The sequence below is a fragment of the Seriola aureovittata genome, chromosome 9 (assembly GCF_021018895.1).
Source record: "Seriola aureovittata isolate HTS-2021-v1 ecotype China chromosome 9, ASM2101889v1, whole genome shotgun sequence".
NCBI lineage: Eukaryota > Metazoa > Chordata > Actinopteri > Carangiformes > Carangidae > Seriola > Seriola aureovittata.
The window spans coordinates 5,493,479-5,516,434 of NC_079372.1; the positions used below are offsets into that span (position 1 = coordinate 5,493,479).

General features: G+C 44.1%; 1 protein-coding gene across 3 annotated transcripts in view; it reads left to right on the top strand.

The window, feature by feature from the left end:
* Positions 1-21,730, top strand: part of znf385a (zinc finger protein 385A) — a 60,539-nt gene extending 38,809 nt beyond the window's left edge. For all 3 annotated transcript variants that reach the window (XM_056385567.1, XM_056385568.1, XM_056385569.1), the window contains 6 exons: positions 2,018-2,128; positions 7,220-7,394; positions 13,850-14,209; positions 17,508-17,692; positions 17,807-17,899; positions 18,308-21,730. In XM_056385567.1, the coding sequence (XP_056241542.1) occupies positions 2,018-2,128; positions 7,220-7,394; positions 13,850-14,209; positions 17,508-17,692; positions 17,807-17,899; positions 18,308-18,556 (1,173 nt within the window). In that variant the 3' untranslated portion in view covers positions 18,557-21,730. The remainder of the gene's footprint in view (positions 1-2,017; positions 2,129-7,219; positions 7,395-13,849; positions 14,210-17,507; positions 17,693-17,806; positions 17,900-18,307) is intronic.
* Positions 21,731-22,956: the final 1,226 nt, after the last annotated feature.

Genomic DNA, 22,956 nt, shown 5'->3' on the forward strand with positions numbered 1-22,956 from the left:
GATCCTATTTCATGAGGACATGTTTTGGAGAGGATTCGGGTAAGAGGCCATGTGAACAGCCATCCAAAAAGGCTTGTTGGCAGCCGGACAGTGTTTTTAACAGCTGAATCAACTGGATGGATCATTACTGACCCACACCCAGCATACTGGACTGACTGGCTGGGGAGAGGCCCACATGTACAGTTACTCCACCAGGTCTGTTCAGCCTCTGGATAAACTTTCCTCAGCGGGGTGGTGATGGGTCACAGTGATTGGTCGGAGCTGCGGTGACATTTGGCAGAAGTTGGAGGGATTTGATCAAAATGCTGAGTTGATTGTTGATATAAATGGCTGTTTTATTGGACTCCTTGTGTTAAAGTAGTCATTTTGTTGGTTTCAGCTGGCTAATGCGTAGTCACCGCTGAGCTATTTCTGCATTAGTTTGGTCAGTTATCATCCACCATCGTCATTGCTCAATACCATCCACCCTCCCCCCACCTCCAGTCCATCAGAATTCACAACAACAGCCGCAGAGGAGCTGACTTTAGGCTGTTTCTGGGGAGAGAAATAGAGGGAGTCATGGAATGAGGAGTAGGGTAAAGAGAGCCAAATGAGATAAGAATGTACGATGTGAGGATGTCCGGCCCGGGCCTCTCTCTCTCTCTCCCTCCCTCTCTCTCTCTCTTAGGCTCTTTACGATTTCTCCCTCCCTCTCTCTTTCTATGTGTCCAAATTCATCTTCCTCTCCCACCCATTAGCTCCTCCAGATGGTGTGTTTCTGTCCCATCCTGTCACCCAGCTAAATGTCTTTGGCCTCCTCCCCTTTCACTGTTTACCCTGATTCTTTGGAGTTGCTAAGTAACAAGCACTGTGCAGAAATTCTAATTGTTTAAGGTTGAGTTATGAGAATATTCATTTCAGCCTCTTTTTACTCTTTGTCACTCCTCAGGCCAGAGGAGCCGTTTGTATTTTAGAGGAGACTCTGGCTTTGGGTGCATAGCTTCAGGTAAATCTTGGTGATTACCGGAATTAAACGTACTGATGAGCCAAATTGAGTCATTTAGAGTCTGTCGTCCTCTTCAAACCAACAGGCTTGCATCAGACTTGGAGGACTCTCTGGAACATTCCCTCACTGCCTTATGAATTCAAAACACACACTCACATTCATATCCATATTGTTCTTCAAGCCAGGATTTTTTATTTCTCTTCATTCCTTTTGCATACCCATACAGTACCACATTATCTTCTAAATGTTGCTTACTTTATCTGCAGACATAGTGCCAGACAGTTGTCTGTGGTGGAAATCCACACCAGCCATTGACTCCAGACTAATGCTAAGGTCAATTAACAATGATCGCTGGATAAATTCAGCTTCAAACCTAGATAAATAATTGGAATGAAGCCCTTTTAGATCAGTGCAGGCAAGGTCTTTTGTGTCTGGGACAGAGTTTAAGTGGGAGGCTTAGCCACCGACACATGCTAAAGCAAGTCAGTTAAATTTATACAAGGTGCTTAACACCACACAGATGATGGACGTCCTAGCTGAAACAATTAGCACAGGGACAGTATGAAGCTACATCCCGGTCTGGGATGCAACAGGTGTTTCAGTTGTAGCAACACACTGACAACACTGTTGACTGCTGTTTGCTGACTATAAACACAGACACAGAGCAAACACTGGGAAGATATGTAAACACTCAAGTCTGTGCACTTTCTCCACCCCTGCATGTTGTCATGTTGCAGGTTTAGTCCTTTGGGCAGAAAACCTGTAGACTCCCTCTACTCCACACTGGCCTCTCTGGCATCAGAGGTAGAGGGCGAAGCACAGTGACCCCTCACCATCATTATGATAGATTGGCCTGTCGACTTTTAGCACCAGGACTTCAGATGTAGGGAGTTGTAGAATATGAATTATAGCTCACAGATTTCTTCTCTTCTCTTCTCTTCTCTTCTCTTCTCTTCTCTTCTCTTCTCTTCTTTTCTCTTCTTTTCTCTTCTCTTCTCTTCTCTCTCTCTCTCTTTTGTGATGCTCTGTCAGATGGACCCGGTGCAGAAGGCCGTGATCAACCACACCTTTGGAGTTCCTCTGGTGAAGACCAAGCGGCCAATCATCTCCTGTAACGTCTGCCAGATCCGCTTCAACTCAGAGGTACAGGAACACGAAATAAGCCCAACGCATACACAGTGTTTCTCCCGCTTCATCTCCCATGAAGTCTCGATTTCCCACGTGGCATTAAATATGCTGAATCCTGCTCGTCATACACATACATCTTTCACAATCATACATGTTTTCCTTAGGGATGTGTTGGAGGTCTACGGTATATACCCTATTTCCTCTTCCAGACAGCGGGCACTGACACAGGGGATGAAGCAGATTTGTTTGGGTTGTGTTTAGGCAGTTGTGACCCCGCTGGAATTTAATTTGCTTCAAGACTGTGGCGTTAGTAGAAGCAATAATCGCTGCGGCACAAAGCCTCACAAGCTGCTGCAGAAACTAGGAGCGAGAGATAGGATTTTCTCCCTGCTTTGTCAAAGAGATTTTCTCGTGTTGATCAACACTGACAAAGCCTGAATGAGATCTTGAACACGTGGAGAGTTCATTTCATATTAGCATGACGTGCAGTAAGAACATCTTCAGCAATAACTGAACTGTTTTTTTTTCGCATAGTGTTGTATAATTCTGTCAATTAATATTAGCAGCATTTTCATCTGTTTGACCATATGGTGTAGTTTATCTGAATTCATAATATGAGTTTAATGGCACATCATACCCACGGGCAACTTGCATACATGGCTGATGACAAATTGATGAAAACAAAATTCATATGGAAGTATTTTATGTGTAGTGAAGCCAACTCAGTCTCAGCTTTTTCTTTTTGCTGGAGACGAACCGGATAGACACATGACAACATCAGCGCCAAATGTGTGTAGTGTATAATTTGGCTGCGATTGTCCATATTCAGTGGTGCAGACTTCAGGTCTAGGGCGTACATCCATCCACAATACACAACATTAAGGAGTGGACCGGTGCTATATATACTCCCCAGGTCTACAATCATGGTTTCCATGTGGTCAGGGAGCTGCAGGGCTGTAATCTTGAGCCTAGTCTTTGCACGGTTGTCTGCTGGATTTCTCCACAGACACAGGAAACCGTTAGACAGAGATGTTTATACAATGAAATACTCTGAGACCCACAGCTAGCAATCTAATAGTGGCTTCTTTAGTCAAAACGTGTCCTGTTGGATAAAGTTACAAGGATATGCAGCAAATCTGTGTAGAATTTAAAGAATTTAAATATTTAACTTAAGAGTAAAATATTGTTTTAATGATTTGACAGCTAAAAGAAAAAGACAAGAGAAAAGTTACAAAAGAAACCCTTACTGTGTCAGGATACATACAGAACAGAGTTTACTAGTTTTGCTTTCGTATTTAGCCTAATAAAAACAAAAATAAATACTGTATGTTAGCATTTCTGACTGGATAGGATGTGCAGAGTGGGGTGAGTCTTACTGTTTATACATATGGACAGATGCCTCCTCCTCACAGTGACCTTAACACTATGAACAATTGGACTATTGACCTGAGATTCTTCTTCCTATTTTTAACCAGATTAAAATTTCATCAAGAGATTAAATTCTTTTTTTCTTTTTAGAGAGACCCGACCAACAGGCCAGTAATAAAACATTGTTCCAAAATAATAATTAAAATAATATAAAGAGACTAAGACTCATGTCGTGCAGATGCAATAGAGGAGCTTAGATAAAAGGCAGTTAATAAACGTTATATGGTGTCTCTAGTGAAGTTGATGTTTTTTTTATGTTCATATGTGTACATGGGTGGAAAGGTAACGATTAGGTGACACACACTGCAACTGTGGCTTCATGTGTGTTCTGGCTCCTGACTGATGAAACACTCACACACACATACACACAAACACAAATCCACATGCATGTGAAAACCTCAGGATTGTGATATTCAGGACTACACCGCCTCTCGAATGTCATCGTCACTTTCGCTGCCTGTGTGCTCAAGAAGAAGCACACACTGCAATATACTGTGTCAGCAATGTCAAACTTGCAGCAGGCCGCGTGTAGTTTGTGGTGTCCTGCAACCGTTCTCTTTTACATAACGTGAAGTCAGGATGAAAATAATAAAGCAAGGAACACTTCCGGATAATCCTGTGCTGCATTCCCAGCCTTGTTTTTTCCCAGTTCGGGCTCTGGCCTTGATGTTGACATTTCTCTGTCGTTATCTGCCATCTGTGAGTTGATTGGGGTGCTTAGGTCAAATACAGCGATAGGGGCTTACCATGTAATGTCATAATCAATGCATTTGTCTTCAAAGAATCCAGCTCTGCCTTTTTGTTCCCGCCCTTCATTTCACGCATCATTTTGCCATCGTTCATTCATCCCGTTTGATCTTTCTCTCCTGTGCCTCTCTGCTTGTCTCTCTCCCAGCAACCTTCTCCCCCTCTTTCTATCTTCCTCCCTCTCTCGAGCTGCATTATTTACTGTGTGGAAATGCCTAAAATTGCCTGCCACTACTTATTATAAGATGCATTTGTCAAGGGCATGGATTAGTGTCTGGTTCTGACAGCCCCAGTGCATCTTGGGAAAGTCAGGGAGAAGACACTTGGATAAGGAAGGGCAGCAGAATTAGGGGTGGGTGGGTGGGTGAGGGGGGTTCTGCCCCACTGTCCCTGCGTCGCATGGTGGTGTGAGGTGCTAAACGGTGGTTTTATGCAGAATAACCTTGGTGGCGTGCTGCATTAGTGACATCACAGGCTCCGTCGCGCTGCATTGACCAACGTCACAGCTGCTGCAGCAAGACTTGGCTGATATGCATCCCTTATTTTCTTCCTGTTCCTCTCTCCCTTCTCTGCCGTCCCCCTCCATTTTCACTCCCCCTCAGTCTGTGTCCTGCCTGTTTATTGTCCCGGTCTATCTGTTGTTTTCTCTCACTTTAACTTCCATCTGCCTCATCTGGAGCTGCAGCTGTGGCTACGCTGTAACATCACAGCTTTCTCCCTCATAATGATAGTCATGCTGGAAAGCACTTGTTCAGTTTGAAGCCTCTGCATAATGAAACACAGGCTGATGCGGCGCAGCTTTTCCTCCCTCTGAAATTTTTTTTGTCTCTTTTACATCATTCCCATTCTCAGTCCAGCTCTTTATATCACCTTCCTTGTCTTGTAGTTCCCTGGCTATGAACCAGCGCTCCTTCATCTTCCCTTCATCCTCTTTCCCTTCCCTCCATCCAGGACCTCACACTGACATTCAGCAGCTTGGCAGCTGATCCCCTTGGCTTGGTGGGAGAGGTTAAGAAAGCCTCTGTGGCTGCTTCGCCATGCAGCACCATATACATTTCTATCTCCCCACATTCCCTTCTTCATCTGAGAGATCATTTCTCTTTCAGCAACGCCCTCGACACGCCCCACTCCCCCCCTCTCCACAGCTCTCTCCACCTTGATCTTCTGGCTTTGCTCGAGCAGCTCCTTAAGACCCCTCTGACAGGATACAGTTACAGCCCAGTTTGTCATCATGATTTACAAGAAACATGTGATCTTCTAAAGCACTGCAGCCAATGCCCCTGGTTTACCGTGCCAGATCACGTCCTGGATGCCATTAGGCACTCACATAAAGCAAACATACACAACTGGGCTCATACAAACATTACTCATCACTCCCCTGCCTCTTTCACCAAGCCAGTCTATCCCCACTCCTGAGCATGCGGTCAGTGTGATGTCCTGAGTGTCAGGCAAATTCTCCAGGCCTTTCAGCACCTATTGCAGCTGTCAGCCGCTCTTCAAGACCTTGAATCTCACTCTCCCTGGCACCTAACTGTAATCCAGCTATTTAATAATCATCTTCATCATTGGCCCCTAGATGCAAGAATTATTTGGCAGACACGGCACATGGCGTGGTACATATGCTCACTCTGTATATTTGTGGCGATGGCAGGGAGCTATTTGACTCACGGAGGGTGTCTGTGTTTTTAATTGAGGCACACTTGATAGAGGGGAGATAAAGAACGGGTGAGCAGATGGCAAATAGGGTTACATGACCACCCCCTGCCCAGCTAGGTGTGTGTGTGTGTGTGTGTGTGTGTGTGTGTGTGTGTGTGTGCCAGTGTATTTGTCAGTGTTTTTTGTTTCACAGCCACCATACTGTGAAGCTAGACCACTGGCGACAGCTCAGTATAGCAACTGAGCATCTCATCTGCCATGTTGTCCACGACTCACATACCTCTGTGCAGACTCCCCCGATGTCCTGACAAATGACTCACCTCTGCTGTTTACCCTCCAAATAAAACACATTAGCTAGCAGGAGATTAGCCACAGTAGCTTCTGTAACAGATCTCTGCACTATTTATTTATTTATTTTTTCTTTGCTGGAATGCGGGATGATCGTCAATCTTTGAAAACCTCCAGACTCAGAATCCGAATTTTATCTTTACTATGAGATATTACAGACAGGGTCTCTCCTGCCTGGTAGCATGTATATTTAGGCAAGCAGTTAAGTCCAGGACTGTGCTAGAGCTTGACCCTGTCCAACCAGCAGCTGAAAGCGATCACAGTATTTATGTTGTAGGAACCCACATATGTTCACTGATAATGGAGTATGTACCGTTATAATGTGTGTGTGTGTGTGTGTGTGTGTGTGTGTGTGTGTGTGTATGTTGCAGGAGGGAGGGTAGTGTCAGTGCAGGGCTTATGGGTCCTCCAGGCAGATAGCACGGCATCCCACTGACCCCGAGCTCAACTCCCCTCGGCATGTCTGTCAGCATGGCTGTAGTAATGAAGGCTGGAGCCAAGTTCTGTCAGGGTGAATGCAGAGGTTTAGACTACAGAGGACGTATGTCACTTTGAGCTGAGCAGTTATGTCCAATGTAGACAAACAGATCACCTGAAATAGATGTACCGGTAGTCTGAATATGCTGCGTGATAATTTATTGCTAATTCGAACACCTGACTATAAGGTGACTGAGGCACAAGGAGGGCAGAAAGGTAAAGGTCTCAGATGTCTCCTTCTTGCTTGTCTTTGTTCTCCTTGCTTGTAATCCATCTATTTATCCACTGTAAACCTGCCTGCTGTCTGTGGCTCAAGTCCCCAGAGTATATTAAATATCATGCTATCATAATAGCATGCATGTGTGCACAGGTGTCTAATTCAACTTGCAATGTTTTATTCACCTGTTGGCATCAGTGTTACAACAAACATGTATTTTTTCTTTCCCATAGAGCCAGGCAGAAGCACATTACAAAGGAAACCGCCATGCCAGGAGAGTCAAAGGCATCGAAACCTCTAAGAGTCGTCCTCAGGAGGGGGACAAGCTTCATACTGTGCCCCCCACCTCCTCCCCGTCTCCGCCCGGAGCACCAGGCCCTGTCTCAGACAGCGAGCCCAGCAAAGCGGGTGAGAGAACAGAAAAAAAAAAAAGGAACCGAAAAAAGTGCTTGTGTGAGTTTTGTTGTAGAAATAATCATTTCAATCCGTGCAGGATGTTCAGAGGCTTATCGTTTTGCTGGAAAATGAAATGGAAAATATGCAAGAATAACAAAGGCATCTAATCACAGCGGCTTTGCTGTGTATTGTTCTTCTTGTGAGCATCTCGGCTCTGTGTGTGGTCTGATTTGGCTGCAGCATATCTTATGGCCAACAACACAGCCCCACAAACCTCAGAAAGAGTTTGCACTAACAGTAGTGTTCATGGGGAAAATAAAAATTTAATTTAGAAATGTTTGTTTCATGGGAGATTGGGTAGCTGAACGAAACTTTTAGATGCCAAGACTTCATTCTGAAGTGACAAAAACTATTTTCAATGATAGTTAAAAATAAACTCAGAGTCCTGAGGAAGTTAGTTTAAAAGTGGGACACAGTTGAAGCAACGAGTTCCTTTCTGTGACTCTGGACACATTAAATTTCATTAAGAAACTAAATTGAGCTTTAACTTCAAAGGAGTGTGTCTAAGTTAGTCTGAATGCAGCTACAGTTATATAAGCACTGGCAAACGCTTGATGAAAACATGAATCAGGTCGATAGGAAAGTTAAACTAAAAACACAGGGAATCTGACCCAATACTCCAAGGGTTAAGAAGTCGGAGCCCTTGACTGAATATTTAATATGTATTGCAGATAGTAAAGATTGATTCAGTTCTTTACAACAGATTATGAAGACAGTATCTGTAGCTCAAACAAACAGATAAATGTTTGCTGTCACGGGACATACTCCATCAGTTTACATCACAAGCCTTTTTCATCTTAATCTGGAACAATATACTGATGCCAGGGGATCATCTTATATTGATCTTGTCTGGCCGACAGCTGAGTAGCTCAGAGAGGAGCACACGGACCAACATGAAAGCCAGACGTCAGGTGTCTTGCTCTCTGAGTGATAGGTTGATCAAAGTAGAAGCATCATTACTGTACCACAGACAATCCTCCGTATTAGTCCAGTCTAACCACAGCATTGTTTTGTTCAGCTCGGCAACGCAAGAGTTTCTATCCATTTAGACTGTGTGTAGGCGGGTTGGCATAGAACACGGCAACATGGCAGATTCTTGGCGTCTTTTCAAGGAACCCCACTGTGGTGTGCGTAAGTTTGTGCGTGTGTGTGTTTGCACAGTCCTGAGTGAGTTATTGAGAAGTGCAACATCACAGAGTCAAAATAGAATATGTTGCCTGAGTCCAGGGTGGTGGTAATGTGTTTTAAGACTGATTGAGAAAAATAAAGATGACACCACTGTGGGAGAGCCACAGAAAGGACAAAGATGGCAGCTGATACGACTTTAATGAAAACTAATTCACTGTTGGCAGATTCATTTATTAGTTGGTAAGGATACAGGGCATCATCAAGGCATTGCAAGCTCTTTCTTTAGCAGTATGTCTTAAGCTCTGACCCTGTTGTCTCCGTATTACTTAACCTCTCCCTGTCTTGCTCATCTTCCTATTTAAAGCTCTAATTCAGAGACTGGGTGCTGTGTGCCTATGCCCTTCTCCATTCTCCACCCAGAGTTTTCCATTCCCTCAGTGTCACCACTCTGTCCTCGGATCAAACACCAGGCAATGAATAGACCGGTCATGTTTTGGTGACATTTACAAAGGTTTCTGTAGCTGATTCTTTACCAGACATTTCCTCCTTATTGACGGGAGGCCACCGAGCAAACACGCTGAATAAAAAGATGAAACTCAGATCCAATAAAGGCCAATATGCTGCAACATGCCAGAGCAAAGGTCTTAGCATTTCACCATCTTTGACTCTTTTACTCTCCATAAAAAATAACACTAATTCATTGTAGCTGATCCCAGAGTAGTAAGAAGCAAGTCTTTTTTCACTCACCCTCCCTCACAGGGGATCTGAGATCAGCTCCAGGCCAATCGCCATTAGTGAGACTTCCCGGGGCGAACTCCAACAACATGGGGAGCCAAAACAAGCCTGCCATGATTGAGTTCTGAAAGTAGCAACATGTGAAAGAATGCCTTTTTCCATCCAAGCCTCTTTCTCGTGACCCTGGAACCCTGTCTCTGCCTGCTCTGCCTGCCTGCTTGCTTACTTGTGAATTCATGTGTGTATGTGTGCATGTGTTTCTGTCATAGGCTATCTTTGGGGGACACATTTCACACTAAAGACCATTTAATTGGGGACAGCTTGTGCAACTGGGGACAAAAGCCATGTCCTCAATTTGGAAAAAGATCATTTTTGGGTCAGGTTAGGGTTAGTGTAAGTCTTCAGGAAATTAATGCAAGGCTATGTTATGTCCCCAAAAGTGACCTATCATAACTAATGTGTGTGTGTGTGAGAATGTGCGCTTGTGTGTGTGTCCTCAGCGTCATCCTGTCCCACTGCTCCATGGTAGGGGAACAGACCTCTGGGAGCAGGCTGCTGTGCATGACCTTAACTTGGAATGCAGCATCTGGAGAGCGGACACTGCAGTTTGGGCCGTGGAGTCAAACGCAGGTCACTCACTGGTTACTCTGAAACTGAGAGATGCACTGGGCCATACACATAATGTATGCACACACATATATACACAAACCATGTGGTTAGGCCTGTGAAAGCACGCATTCGGAAGGACGAGGAGGAGATTTCCCACAGTGCAAATCCCTTACAACCCAGCGCAGCTTTTGTTGTTGATGTTGAGTGTTTTTTCCTGAGAATGGTTTGTTGATATGGGATTTTACGCAATATCACAGTATTCTGAGGCAGTCGGCTATAATATTGCCATGATGACCTTCTCTTTTATGCTGCATCATTTCCTCATGCACATATTAAACATGAAGCAGTGTCAGTGACGGCCATAAACAGGACACATTAAGACCTTGCCGAAGGCTAAAACTGTGAAAGGTCAGTTATGGTTTGAATGCTGTTTCTTCTTCAGCCTTATGGCTACCAGAACAGGTCATGAGATTTGCAGCCCTTGAAAATTTAGTGGTCAGTGTTACCCCCAAAGAGGAGGCTCTTGGCTTTGGGGGATTTGGCCTAGAGAACTGAGGGTTTGGCTGCGCCTGCGGGCGATGGCGAGGCAGCTGTTTACTCGGAGAGAAACTCTGCTCTTCCCTCCCTCCTTCCCCTCCTCTCGATCCCTCTGCTGTCTGACACTCCCACTCTAATGAAGGGCCCTGTTAAAACCACCTGATATTATAGCACTCTTGAGTCCACACAAACACTCGCAGGCGCACACGCCCCCAAGGTCAATTAAACAGATGACTTTCATGTGAGGGCTAGGGTTGCATGGCTGTGACGTGACTACGCTATTGTGTTACACAGAGCTGATATGCTTTTCATGCTCTGTCAATATCGGCTGTTGGTCCTGGGAAGTGAGTTTTTCAGGGAAATTTTTCAGGGACTTCCTCTGTGGTGAAATATACCTGCAATAACATGACTAACTGATAATAATTTGCCTGTTTGCGTGTGTGTGAGTAAGTGTGTGTGTGTGTGTGTGACTCAGAGTTCGGATGTAGGCCAGACTTGGAAAAAGCCACCCAACTGCATTATGAATGAGGCACGGGTCTTGTAGGGCCAGCGTTATGTTTCGTAGCTCGTTAATCATTAAGAATGGGCATCGGGGGCGGCACCAGTGGCAGACGGAGTCATCCTGCCCAAGTAACCCTAACCCCTGATCACACACACACACACACACACACACACACACACACACACTGTAGAGTCAATATCTCAGTCTTGTGGTAAACCTCCTGGTATCTGACTTGAAACTCAAACTAATGCAGGCCTCCGTAATCTGTTTACCTTGGTTTTAATTGCACTGCTTTCATTTGACATTTAAAATCAACAAAGCTACGCATCACCACATAATGTTCCACCTACACACGGATTGATTATTGCAATAACATTTTATACAACAACAAAAAGCTTACTCGTTGTTTGGTTTCTAACCCTGTGGGATCACTTACACTCTGTGTTGAATAGGGAGGATTTGCTTACGCAGGCACTCATTAATATACTGCCTTCTACACCGATTCCACAATCAGATATGTTTTATATTTCCAAGAAGCTATTGCAGACTAGAGAAAATTTCACACTTAAGGAATCAGGATTAACATTGACTCTTCGCCAACAATGGAAGTTCCTTTGGTCTGACTTTGAATTGGTCCGTATTAAATCCCATGGCTTTATCAACAAAACCTCTCCCTCTCCCCATGGACTGCATACTATATACATCGTTTTAATTTCCTGAAGTGGATTAAGGGAACGCAGACACACCAGGCTGTATTGTAAAGCATCTGGATTGAGTTATCTCCCTCTGCTGACCTCTCCCAGTGAATAATGCCTTCTTCTGTTTGGCTCTGAGGCCAGCAGGGACGAAGGGCAGTTGACTGCCTTATCAATGTTTAATTAGACTTAAATATCCCTATACTTTCTGAAGAAAATAACTCTGAAAGTGAGATTCTGAGGGCAAGAAGAATGTAGAAATTTGTCTACGCTGTGCTTTTCATTTTAGTCAGAAAATATGAGAAAAAGAAAGAGTTTTTTGCTGCTCAGTGACATTAGTGATTTTGGGTTGCTGAGACAGACAGTGCATGACTGTGGCTACGTGACCTCAAGGGGTTAGCCTCCAACTGAACTTGTTCTAAGGTGGATGAATGTAGGGAGACGTTCACTGTGGTATGAGGTGAAACAGTGACTGGATGTGACGGTTGAGTATGGCACACCTCCAGGCTATCATAGATCATGAAATCCCTCACTACTATTGGGCCATCCACCTCTCCCCTCCACTTGACTTTAACTCAAACCACATGTTAAGGACGCTGTGGATTCTGGGTTTGTTTCTCAGCATTGTGATGAAGTCATGTGCATGTGTATGTGCTGTGTGTGGGCAAACTCCAACAACTACCTTGGCTTCTCTATCATTCTGCCCTCTTGCACTTGCAGGTACAACCCATTAACTAGCTGCACTGTGGTAAAGTATGCACATTATGATCACAAAGCTCTTCAAAGAGCACTTGCCCTCACTCAGCACTTTGATCCAGTCCTCGTTTATGGACTCCTCAATGCCATAGAGAGTCAGAGTAAGAAATATTCTTTTTTTTTTTCTTTTTTTAACTAAACATCTGTTTGACAAACGCTCAGTGCAGCCAGCAGCTCTGCAGCTGGAAACTTCCAAAATGGAAAGAGAGAGAATTTCGATCTTGGAAAGCAATGGAATGGAAAGCACTCAGAATGGCATCTTCATCTGAGATGATGCAATAGAATAGTCAGAGCGACTGTAGTTATACAATACACGAATTATCACAGTCACATAAGAATCTCAGAGTGGAGCAAAAACATAAAAATATCATGGCCCCCATGGGCTCTGTCATGTGACAACATGTGGAGATCCTTAAAAAGGAAATTGGGCAGTTAAAGTCAATATTTGTTTTCTTCCCAGAAATACTCTGTTATCCCTTTAATACCATAATCCAGTGGGGCTTTTCCATTGCCTGGCTTTGGCGCTACATCCTGTGGAGTTTTAAAAAATGGGGCCTGCTGGTCCCTGCTGATGGGGGGGAGTTCTGAATACCCCACCCAAATTTAGGGGGTCTTTTTTCAGCCAACACCCACTGCTTCGTGAATACCGAAGGCATTGCGTATAGGAGTGGCTGACCAGAAACATGTGTTTGAAAATGTATGCATAAACATGCTCTGTGATGAAAAGAGAATTAAAACTACACAGAGAGAGAGAGACAGAGAGAGAGACAGAGAGAGAGAGAGAGAGAGAGAGAGAGAAGGCAGAGGGAAAAGTGAGCAGAGAATGAGAGGAAAGCTCACCTAATGATATTTCCTTTGGACTTCGTGTGTTGCCATGTGACAAAGCAAGTGCCATTATGCTTCATCCTCAGCCAAAAAAACAACAGGTGTGTGGGAAAGAGTGGAAAGAGCACAGGCTGAAGTGTCTGTTTCCTATTTCTCTCCTTGGAATATTTTCAATAAAATGAGAGCACTTCAGTCAAAGATTGGCTTGAAAACTTCAAACACATGCCCATCTCTTTACACACATGGGACATGCGTTTTCCTCCTCTGATCCACTCTATGTGTAACTTTAATTAAAAGGACCTCTCTTTGACCAGTTACAACTTATACAGTAGGAAATAAAAAGCACTTCCGCCTGCATGTTGGTTTGTCTGATCCATGAAGCAGACCGTGCCTTCCACATTCAATTGGGAGTGGTATGTGATGTGGTTTGACATAGTAGTTTTTTTTTCAGGGGGACTTTGCTTCACCACAGAGTTTAAAGACCATGAAGTCAATAGTAAAACACTTTATTGTTTGAGTTATGAACTTTTTGGACTATAAAATCAATGCTTTGATTTTTCTCCACACTGCTTTTGATTTTTATTTTGTCTCTTTCTTTGTTTCTCTCTTTGTTTTTGTAGATGAAACACGGCCTCTCTCACAGTTAAATGGGCCCCTGCTGGCCCCAGGGCCCCTTCCCACTCTTACCACCCCACCTACCCCACCCATGGACTCCCCCGTGCCCTCAGTGTGCCCTCTCTTACCCACCCCAACTCCTCCCTTGATCCCCCCTTCCTCATCCTCCCCAGGCTGTGGCAGTGGCAGCACCAACTCAGAGCAGCCCGGATCTGGACCCCCGGGTTCAGGAGCCGCCGGCACCTCCGCCTCCAGCAGCCCGTCCAACCCAGAGACAGAGGAGGATAAGGCCAAGAAGCTGCTGTACTGCTCACTGTGCAAGGTGGCGGTCAATTCCTTGTCACAGCTGGAGGCCCACAACAAAGGTGGGTTGATCTGTGAGCTCTGATACACTAAAATCGCTGTGGTACATGTGCACTTTCCAGATATTAGCTGGCTATCAAACCACGTGGGATTAACTGTGACGTCTTTCTCCTTGGATCTTTTGCTTCAGTTTCATTTCTTCAGCTATGCTTGTATTCTGTTTCTCTGCTTGCTCAAACTACACTGTTGTTGTTGCCGGAAACAAAATGTATCACAGGTGTCTTACACACAAGAACCTGACTGCATCCACTGTAATTGCGCCTGTCTGGGTTCATGAATCTGATTGGAAAAATACCCTTAGTAAGTGTTTCAGGTTGAGTGCGACCCAGCACTGAGAAGAACACCGATCAGCAGATAACTGATCCGTTTGACACTGACAGGCACGACCTCTGTAACCATGTAACCAAGCCCCGCTCTCCTGGTTTCAGGAGCTCCGTCAAGGTGCCCCCCCCCCCCCCCGCTAACACACCCACACGCCGCCACAGTTCCTTTACTCACACAAGATATAATTATTTAAAAGAAACCCCCCCCCCCCACTCAAGGAATTCACGATTTATCTTGTCATTTGCAGCACGCGACATAAAACGTGTTCCACTTAGCCTGAAGGATTTCTCTTGTAAAAGTAGCAGAGGAGGATGGCTATGGCGGGGTAACCACTGCATTGGGGGATTTAGTGGGAAAATAAAAGAAAAATAAGCTGTTATGTGGGTGAGCTCACTACAATACCAGCTTCGACATTCAGTCAGACAGCTTTCACACATGACGACACTTTCTCAGGGCTCCAAATACCCCTGAGGTGCCCGCTGCCTGCTTTAATCCTTTATGCCTCCTTTCCAACTTAGTGCTGCTTGTGACCTTGTTTCCCTCTGAGGACACTTTCTATCTGATTGATCTCCACTCTTTCTTTGGGGAGGTGTACTCTCCTACAAATACATCTTCTGTACATGAAGAAAAACTGTAGAGACACAACTGACTCCACATCAGTGTAACTCTATCCCACTTGCCTTGAGTAATGTTGGACCCAGCCAGCTCAGCCAGACATGAGAGCAGCCAGCAAATACCTCTTAAAGTTGTATAAAGTATTAATCAATAAATGTGCCATCACCGCCGCCATTACGGTCAGATTAACCCGTGGAAGTCTTTTGGAATTCATGTTTTATCATGCTCTAATTAATTCTTTATCATTTTAACAACTACACAGCCATAAATTTGCATTACATCTGCCCACAAGCACATTTACGATGCAAATGCACATGGAAGTAAAACAAGCCATAAGCTTCTAAGCATGATCCCGGGTTTCAGCCTGCTGTCAGCTAATTGGCTCCAAAGTTCAACCCCTGGATGGGCAAGAGTTGAAACTGTTGAAACTCTATGAGGGAAATGATCTGGAAGCAATCACCCTTACGAATTCTCAAAATCAAAACAGTGCATGTTAGCGGGGTTCGAAAATAAAAGCATATGTCATGCAGACACCAAGACATGAACAGAGACGGTGCACGGACTTTACAGCAGAAAGGGCAAAAAGAAAATAAAAGAGAAAGAGCGATGTATGTAATGTTATTTTAACAATTACACAACAGTTTCCTGCCAACCCATGGCCTGTTTTTGTGTTTTCGATCGTGCCTGCTCTCCTTGTGTGTTGGCTTACGCAGTGAGTCAACCTTACAAAGACAAAAAAAATCCACTGAGCTGTCCATTGTCAGACCAAAATAGAACAAAGGCAAAAACAGACATCCCAAGAGCACATTCCTGGCCACGAGTGAAATCCGTCAGTCCAGCCCCTTCCCCTCCAGTGGAGCCCACAGCCTCCGTGTTCCCCACCAGTCACACAACCCTGATCTCCACTGTAACTTAACTGTTCAAAGGGAGAGTGACTCAAATTCAAAGCCAGAGTCAGTGATAGTGGGATGATTTACGCTGAGAGTAAAGAGGCATAGCAGTGAGGGGAAGATTGGAAGCCACAAGGTCAAGTCTGGGGTGGGTTGAATGTGGGCGGTGGAGGGTGTGACTTTAATTTTTCAGTGAAGAACAAAACATAATTATTTAATGAGAAAGTACTCGTGTGCTGCTTTGCAGACCACTTGAAAGGGGAACTAATATGCAATAGCACTTCTCTCAATGCGATATCTTTTGTGAATTCAGCCTGTGCGATTTGTTCAAATTAAGAATATTTAGAAAATACTGTACTTAGAAAAAGTATGAAACATGCAGAATTTCTCATAAAACATTTGACAGAATATAATTTTCTGAATTGCTCAATATTTCGAATTCTATTATTCCTGCTGGAATCATGATTGGGTTAAAAGCAGGGTGTGGGGAGACTATGGGGAGTTCTTCTTGTTATTGTTTTGTGTCCAAGAAACACATCTGGTACATTTTTATTTAACTGTGTTGTGTCTAGTGTTACACCCTCATCTATAATGATGCAGGTCAGTATTTCAATCGCTCAGCCGTTTAATCATTGACAGAAACAATGGCTGTTCAATCAGAAACATGACCATATCACGTATGGACTTAGTTAGATTTTAGTGTCTTTATTTGTTCCCACTGAGCTACAGGTCTTGATAATTTGTTAAGACGGTGTGATTTCATCACATCAATATGTAGTGAAACAGTGTAAAGCACAGTTGTAATTATCTTATAGCACAGCAAATACTTGTACTGCAAAATCCATCCCAAGACCAGAAAAACCTGCTTCACATAATAACCTACCCTTAAATTACCAAACTTTGACATGTACAGTCAAAATTATTGATTTCAAAGTGAAGGTTCATAGGTGCAGCACTGTCATTGATATTGGCACATGTGGTGGATATAAATTACTGCTGTGCATACTGAATGACCTTATGTCAGCCTCTCCACTGAATCAAACATAGGCAGTTATTGCAATATTAACATGAGAGAGGGCTCCAAGTTCATCCTCCAGATCACCAGCTGCACAGCTGTCTGACTGCAGCCCTCTAGTGGTAAAAACGCAGCACTACAACTTTGTATTGCAACATGTTCCGCATGTCATGTCGTGCGTATGTGGTCACTTAGGGGAAAATAAAGACATATGTCCAGTGTGTTCAGACATTTGTCACTGTCAGTGTTTCTCCATTAGTGCTCTGAGCTACAAAGAAACGCTGTCCAGTCTTATTTTACTTCAGACAGGTGGAAGCGGCATGACTCATATGTTATAAATAGTGATACATCTCCACTGTATGACTTCATTTTATTCTATTAGCTTCTAAATATGTCATTTCATATTGGTTAATGACATTGCTGTGTTTTTGCTTGTGTGTGTGTTTCTACCTGCAGGTACCAAACACAAAACTATCCTGGAGGCACGGAGCGGGCTGGGCCCCATCAAGGCGTATCCTCGCTTGGGCCCCAAACCCAGTGGAGAGCAGGGAGGGGGGCCGGTGGACCCCAACACTCAGGAACGAACCTTCCACTGTGAGATCTGCAATGTGCGGGTCAACTCTGAACTGCAACTCAAACAGGTAGGAGGAAGAAGATTTCCATTTTCCATTCCATAATTCATCCATTTTAATGGTTTAATATAGGAAATATTTTCCCTCAGGGAAAGCTTATGTTCCTGTGTTCTCTCCTTTCAGCACATATCAAGTCGAAGGCACCGGGACGGCATGGCGGGCAAGCCTAACCCCCTCCTCAGCCGACACAAGAAGCACAGGGGGGCTGATCTGACGGTAACCTTTCAAGTTTCTGACTGTTTAAGTCTAACTCCTCCTGTGACATAGTCAGCAAACCTGCGACCCACAGAGCAAATAGACAATGATAACCAAGAACATAAAGTCTGACAGGCGCATTTAGAGCGTGTTGATCTGATACCTTCAAAAGCCTGCCGGGTGTTCTATTTTGGGTTGTGTCCTCCTGAAAATACTAACTCAGCTGAACTGAAATTCTCTGCATTATGACGATCAAAAGAGTCTGAAAAGGAAGGTCTATATCTGATTTCCCTACATATGTTGACCTTCTGGAACTAATCATTTTATCCCTCTCCCTCCCTCCCTCCCTCCCTTCCTCCCTTCCTCCCTTCCTCCCTTCCTTCCTCTCTCTTGTCTTGTGTCTCTTTCTTCGCCCTCTTCTGTTTTTAGTCTTCTTTGACTTTCTCCAAGGATCTCACCAAAGCTTTGGGTGCGGGGCTCTTGCCCAGCCCCTTGGCTGTTGCCGCAGCAATGGCCGCTGCAGCTTCCTCGAACCCGTTGGCCCTCCGTGCAGCAGCTCCTGGGCATCACCCACACCATCACCTACTGCAAGGCCCGCCTCTCAGCCACGCCATCCTAAGACCGGCCCCGGGGCCCATCCGCACCACCCACGGGCCAATCCTCTTCTCTCCTTACTGACACATCACCCTCTGACTTCGGCCAGTCAGGAACAGCCACTCCAAAAGCACACTGTGAAGATATAAACATGATCAACAAACAGCAATCGATAAGGGGAAAAAAATCCAATCATTTAAATATTGAACTGAGAGAAAAGCAAGGGGAAAGGAGCAGCGGAGAGGAGTAGAAGTTTATGTCTCTCTTTCTTCCTTTTACCTGAAACTCTCCCTCCATTTCAAAGACTCCTGAGTGATACGCAGATGGAATGAGCAGAGGAGAGATATTCATTATGCATTGAACTCCCTTGTACATCTCTCACCTCCCCTGGTCCCTCTCCCTTGCGCTGTGGCCCTGTCATGGCCGCCTCGATAGCTACAGAAGAAACACACGCAGACGTCACTAGAAACATTAAACCACATGTAGTGTTACATAATTATTCTGGGCCAGGTTGGTTTTCCTCTGTCGTCACGGCTCAACGTGTTCTTCTCATCCTATGCACCTCAAAAACCAAGACAATAATGTTATGTCAGTAGGGTAGCTGCTTCCATCAGTCTTTGCGGTATGCGTCACATGTAGCTGCGGCGGCCTCCACGGTACTGTACATGTCCCCTTCTGCGCCGGAGGCCAGCAACTCTTCAGTTTCTGACACTAGGTCCTCACTAGATGCAACATGACTTCGGCTGACAGGCAGGTGGTAGCCGCTTCTGAACATGTCTGATGGTTGGGGGGTGGGGGGGGTCAAGAGAGCAGAGAAGTGACTGTGGGGGATTGCGCTCCCCTGTCATTTCCTGAGAGGGCGAGGTGAGAGGAGGGCTGGCACGGGTCAGTGGATGGGTTGACCCCAGGCAGCATGCAGACACACGCAGGCCCGAATGCATTTGTGTTTTAAAATAGACTGTACCAACAAAAATCGCTACAGGGCACATCTGCCAACCTTCGTCTTAGTCAGAGAGGAGCCTCACCAAAGGGGAGAGAGGACAGCAGAAGTCACACATTGGTACATACTGTACTGCTGTAATGCGTTTGATGGCAAGATTCTGTGATTTTACTTACAGTAATGAGAAATACTATACTGCAAAGAGCATAGTTCATATGTATTTGCTGTGACTTCTGTTGACATCAAGCCATCAAAAAGAATTTAATTGACATCCTCAACATCACCCTCGTCTTTGACTCACTGTGTAGGTGGGAAGGTATGACTTAGGTGCGACCCTGTGCACTGATGTGTTTATGTTGTTTCTGCATGCAGCCTTGCAATAAGGACCTGCAGGCTCAGGCTTCTGCATCATTGATTCCCCCCCTCCTCCGACCTGCCCTATCCTCCTCACCTCCCCCATATCCAAAGGTTCATATGAGTCTATTGTAGAGGGCACATCATAACACTGGCAACCATAACGCTGAAAGGGAACAAATTAAAGAGAGGAAGATGAAAGTCAAATACATTCTCGGAGAAATGATCTTGAGCCAGCGTGACAACCGAGCCAGAAGCACAGCGAGGCCGCCGGGAGTGGGAGCCGAGACGTCCAGCCCAAGGCATCTATCAATACTTCCTGTCTTACAACTGAAAGCCATGAAATGCACCATGATTTGTTTTTCTTTTTACAAAGACTGGTGAGCACTTTCTTTTGTTTGGTTCGGACTGTTTGTGTTTATATCACACATCAAAAAGAGCAAAATAGAAAACACAGTAAAAAATATTTTTGTAGGTGGGAAATGTTAATGACTGCATCCATGAAGTGAAAATAAGAAAGGGATGGAATTATTGTATAGTGGATGATATAAGTGTCGACTCAGACAGACAGAACAAGTGACTCAGCAGGGAGCCAGAAAAACTAGCAAAGCAGCAGCAGACCTATCTTGCTCGACAGCTTGAAGCTATCACCCTTTTCTGAACAAGATGTACACTGTGCCCTTTCATTGAGAAGCAATGAGCTCTAATGTCTTACCTTTGTCTGAATATTGCAATGCAATGAGCAATTTTTATCAGAGTGACTTGTTATCATTGTGACATGTTGTGACATGTTGTCCAGAGTTGTGTGTGTAAAACTAGGAGCGCGCCAGCTGACAGACTTTTTTCTGTTCAAGCCCTCGAAGGGATTTAGAGAGGGGCAGAGAGAGACAGAGGTGTAGCTGGGCTTAGGTACTGACCCTTCATATTAAAGGGCCTTTTTACTATGGTAATCTCTGCTTGGGGAACAGGGTACAACGCCAGGTATCAAGGGATTAAAGATAGATGTGTTCAACAGGCTTTTTTTTTTTTTAGTTGGACTTACTGAATTGCATTATTATTATTTTTGTGTGTGCGAAATGTGCTTAAGTGAAAATCCTGAGGAACATTATCAATGCCATTACTTAAAGAAGAAGCTGGCTTGGTGTCAGCTTCCACCGTTGTGCTCTTTTTGTTGCTGAACGAAACCTCCTTTGAAGAGTTCATTTTGTGAGTGAGATACTATTCCAGGATCTGTGCTCTCTTTCCTGTTGGTGTGTGTACCATTTGTATTCTAGTGTGTGTTGGGACCGGCTCTCTCCCCACTTCCCACCAGTCAGATACGGAAGCATCCTGGAGTTATAAAGTGGCCTAATACAGTGATGGAGATAAAAAACCTGCACATGTTTGGTTTAGGAAGATTGATCAATCATCCTGGATTCTATCAAACTTGATCAACAACCCAACCTAATCCAAGTACTACAACCATGTCCCTGTTAGTTCAGTCAAGTAGCAGCACCACAGATATGTTCATATTGTCCGTGATATGTTCTTTCTGTGGTAATTCCCATTGACCCATCCTCATTATTCACATATGGGAAATAAATGTTAGATTCCTATTTTCTGGGCAGGTATTTCATGTTAGCTGTGTTTAGGCTACTAGCCTTAGCCTTATTCTGCCCTCAGTCTCTCCCAGAGCAGAGAGAGAGAGATGGAGAGGCTATGGTGTAATTTTGTCTTGCCAATAAAGTTATTTTTGAATTTCATTGTCAGAGGGGACACAGAGTTTGTATGGCGAATTGTAGCAATACCTGACTCATTCTGGCTACTCTTGTTTATTGCAATAAGAAAATTAAACAATAAATGTGTATGTGAGTAAAACATTATAAATGTAATTTAAATGAAAAAGAAACTTTATGGTAAATACTATTGGTATCAAGAGAAACCATGGTGGAAAAAAGTAAATGTCAATAAATCATTAAATGAAACTCATGTCTGCAGTGTGTTTATGAATCAGTCACCTTCTATCAAATGTCAGCGTTCATAAAGAAACATATAATGTCCCCCCCCCCCCCCCCTGCTGCCATAAATTAGGAGTTGCTCTGATATTAACTCTCCATGGAGAAGCTGCAGGATTTGTCCCAAAATGCTGCTACAATCTCGCCTCTGTTCCCTTCAAACAAAGGAAAGACTTGTTCAGATGTGATCCAAAGATGTCCGACTCACCATTGTGATAGCGCTGTAGTGTGAGATCAGGAAACTGCTCATGTTCAAGTTAATATACTGAAAAGTTTTTTTTTTTGTCTGAAGTTTCCATTAAATGTTTCATAAAGGATCCAGATCCCTCCAAGAGGTCACAAAAAATTTGAGGGGTTGCGAATAGATGGGAAAGAAAAAATGAACTTTTCTGTTATTTTGTTTGTTTGTTTGTTTTAATGTTACTTTATAGGCTACACCTTGTCAGGAGGATGCACCATAACCTTTAAGGTAAACTGAGCTTGGTCATCTCCTGGTTTGGGCCCAGGAACTGTCGACCCAGTCCCCTTCCCTGTTATGATCAGGTTCCTGGGGGAAAGTGTATCTGTATAGATCAAGGGGGTTGTGTCCAGAACAAAATGTTGATTTTAGGCCGTTTGCAATTTTATTCTTTTTTTGTGTTTAGGAGGTTATTTTACTGTTGACTTATAATATTTATCTATTGTAGAACAAAGGGCTGCACGATATGTAAAAACAATCACATTGCGATTATTTTGGCAGATATTGCAATGTGAGATTGCGATTTCAGTTGGAATGGTCGTTTTGCATTTCATTTCATTTCACAGAAAAAAATATAAAAAAGGTGATGTGATTTTTGTTAGATCTTGTACCAAACAAACATGTTCCTTTACGAATAGAGAATATAATTGGTATGCCAGGGCATCTCCGCAGCATCACAATGCCTAAGGTGCTGACAACGCACTATGTGACACATTTTATCTTTATCAAAAGAATTGCAGCTCCTGTGATTTTTTGCGGCTCCTGCGTTTTGGATATTGCACTCGGCCATACTGCAATCTCGATTATATTTCAATTAATTCTGAAGCCTTAGTGTAACATTTCCTGCAGCAGGAGGAGATACTGTCTCTTAAAATGGGGGCTGGAGCTTCTCCCAGGAGTTCAGGCCATGCTGGCATTAGCAATCCACTGTCGCTGCCAAGGGCCCTAAAGTAAAAAT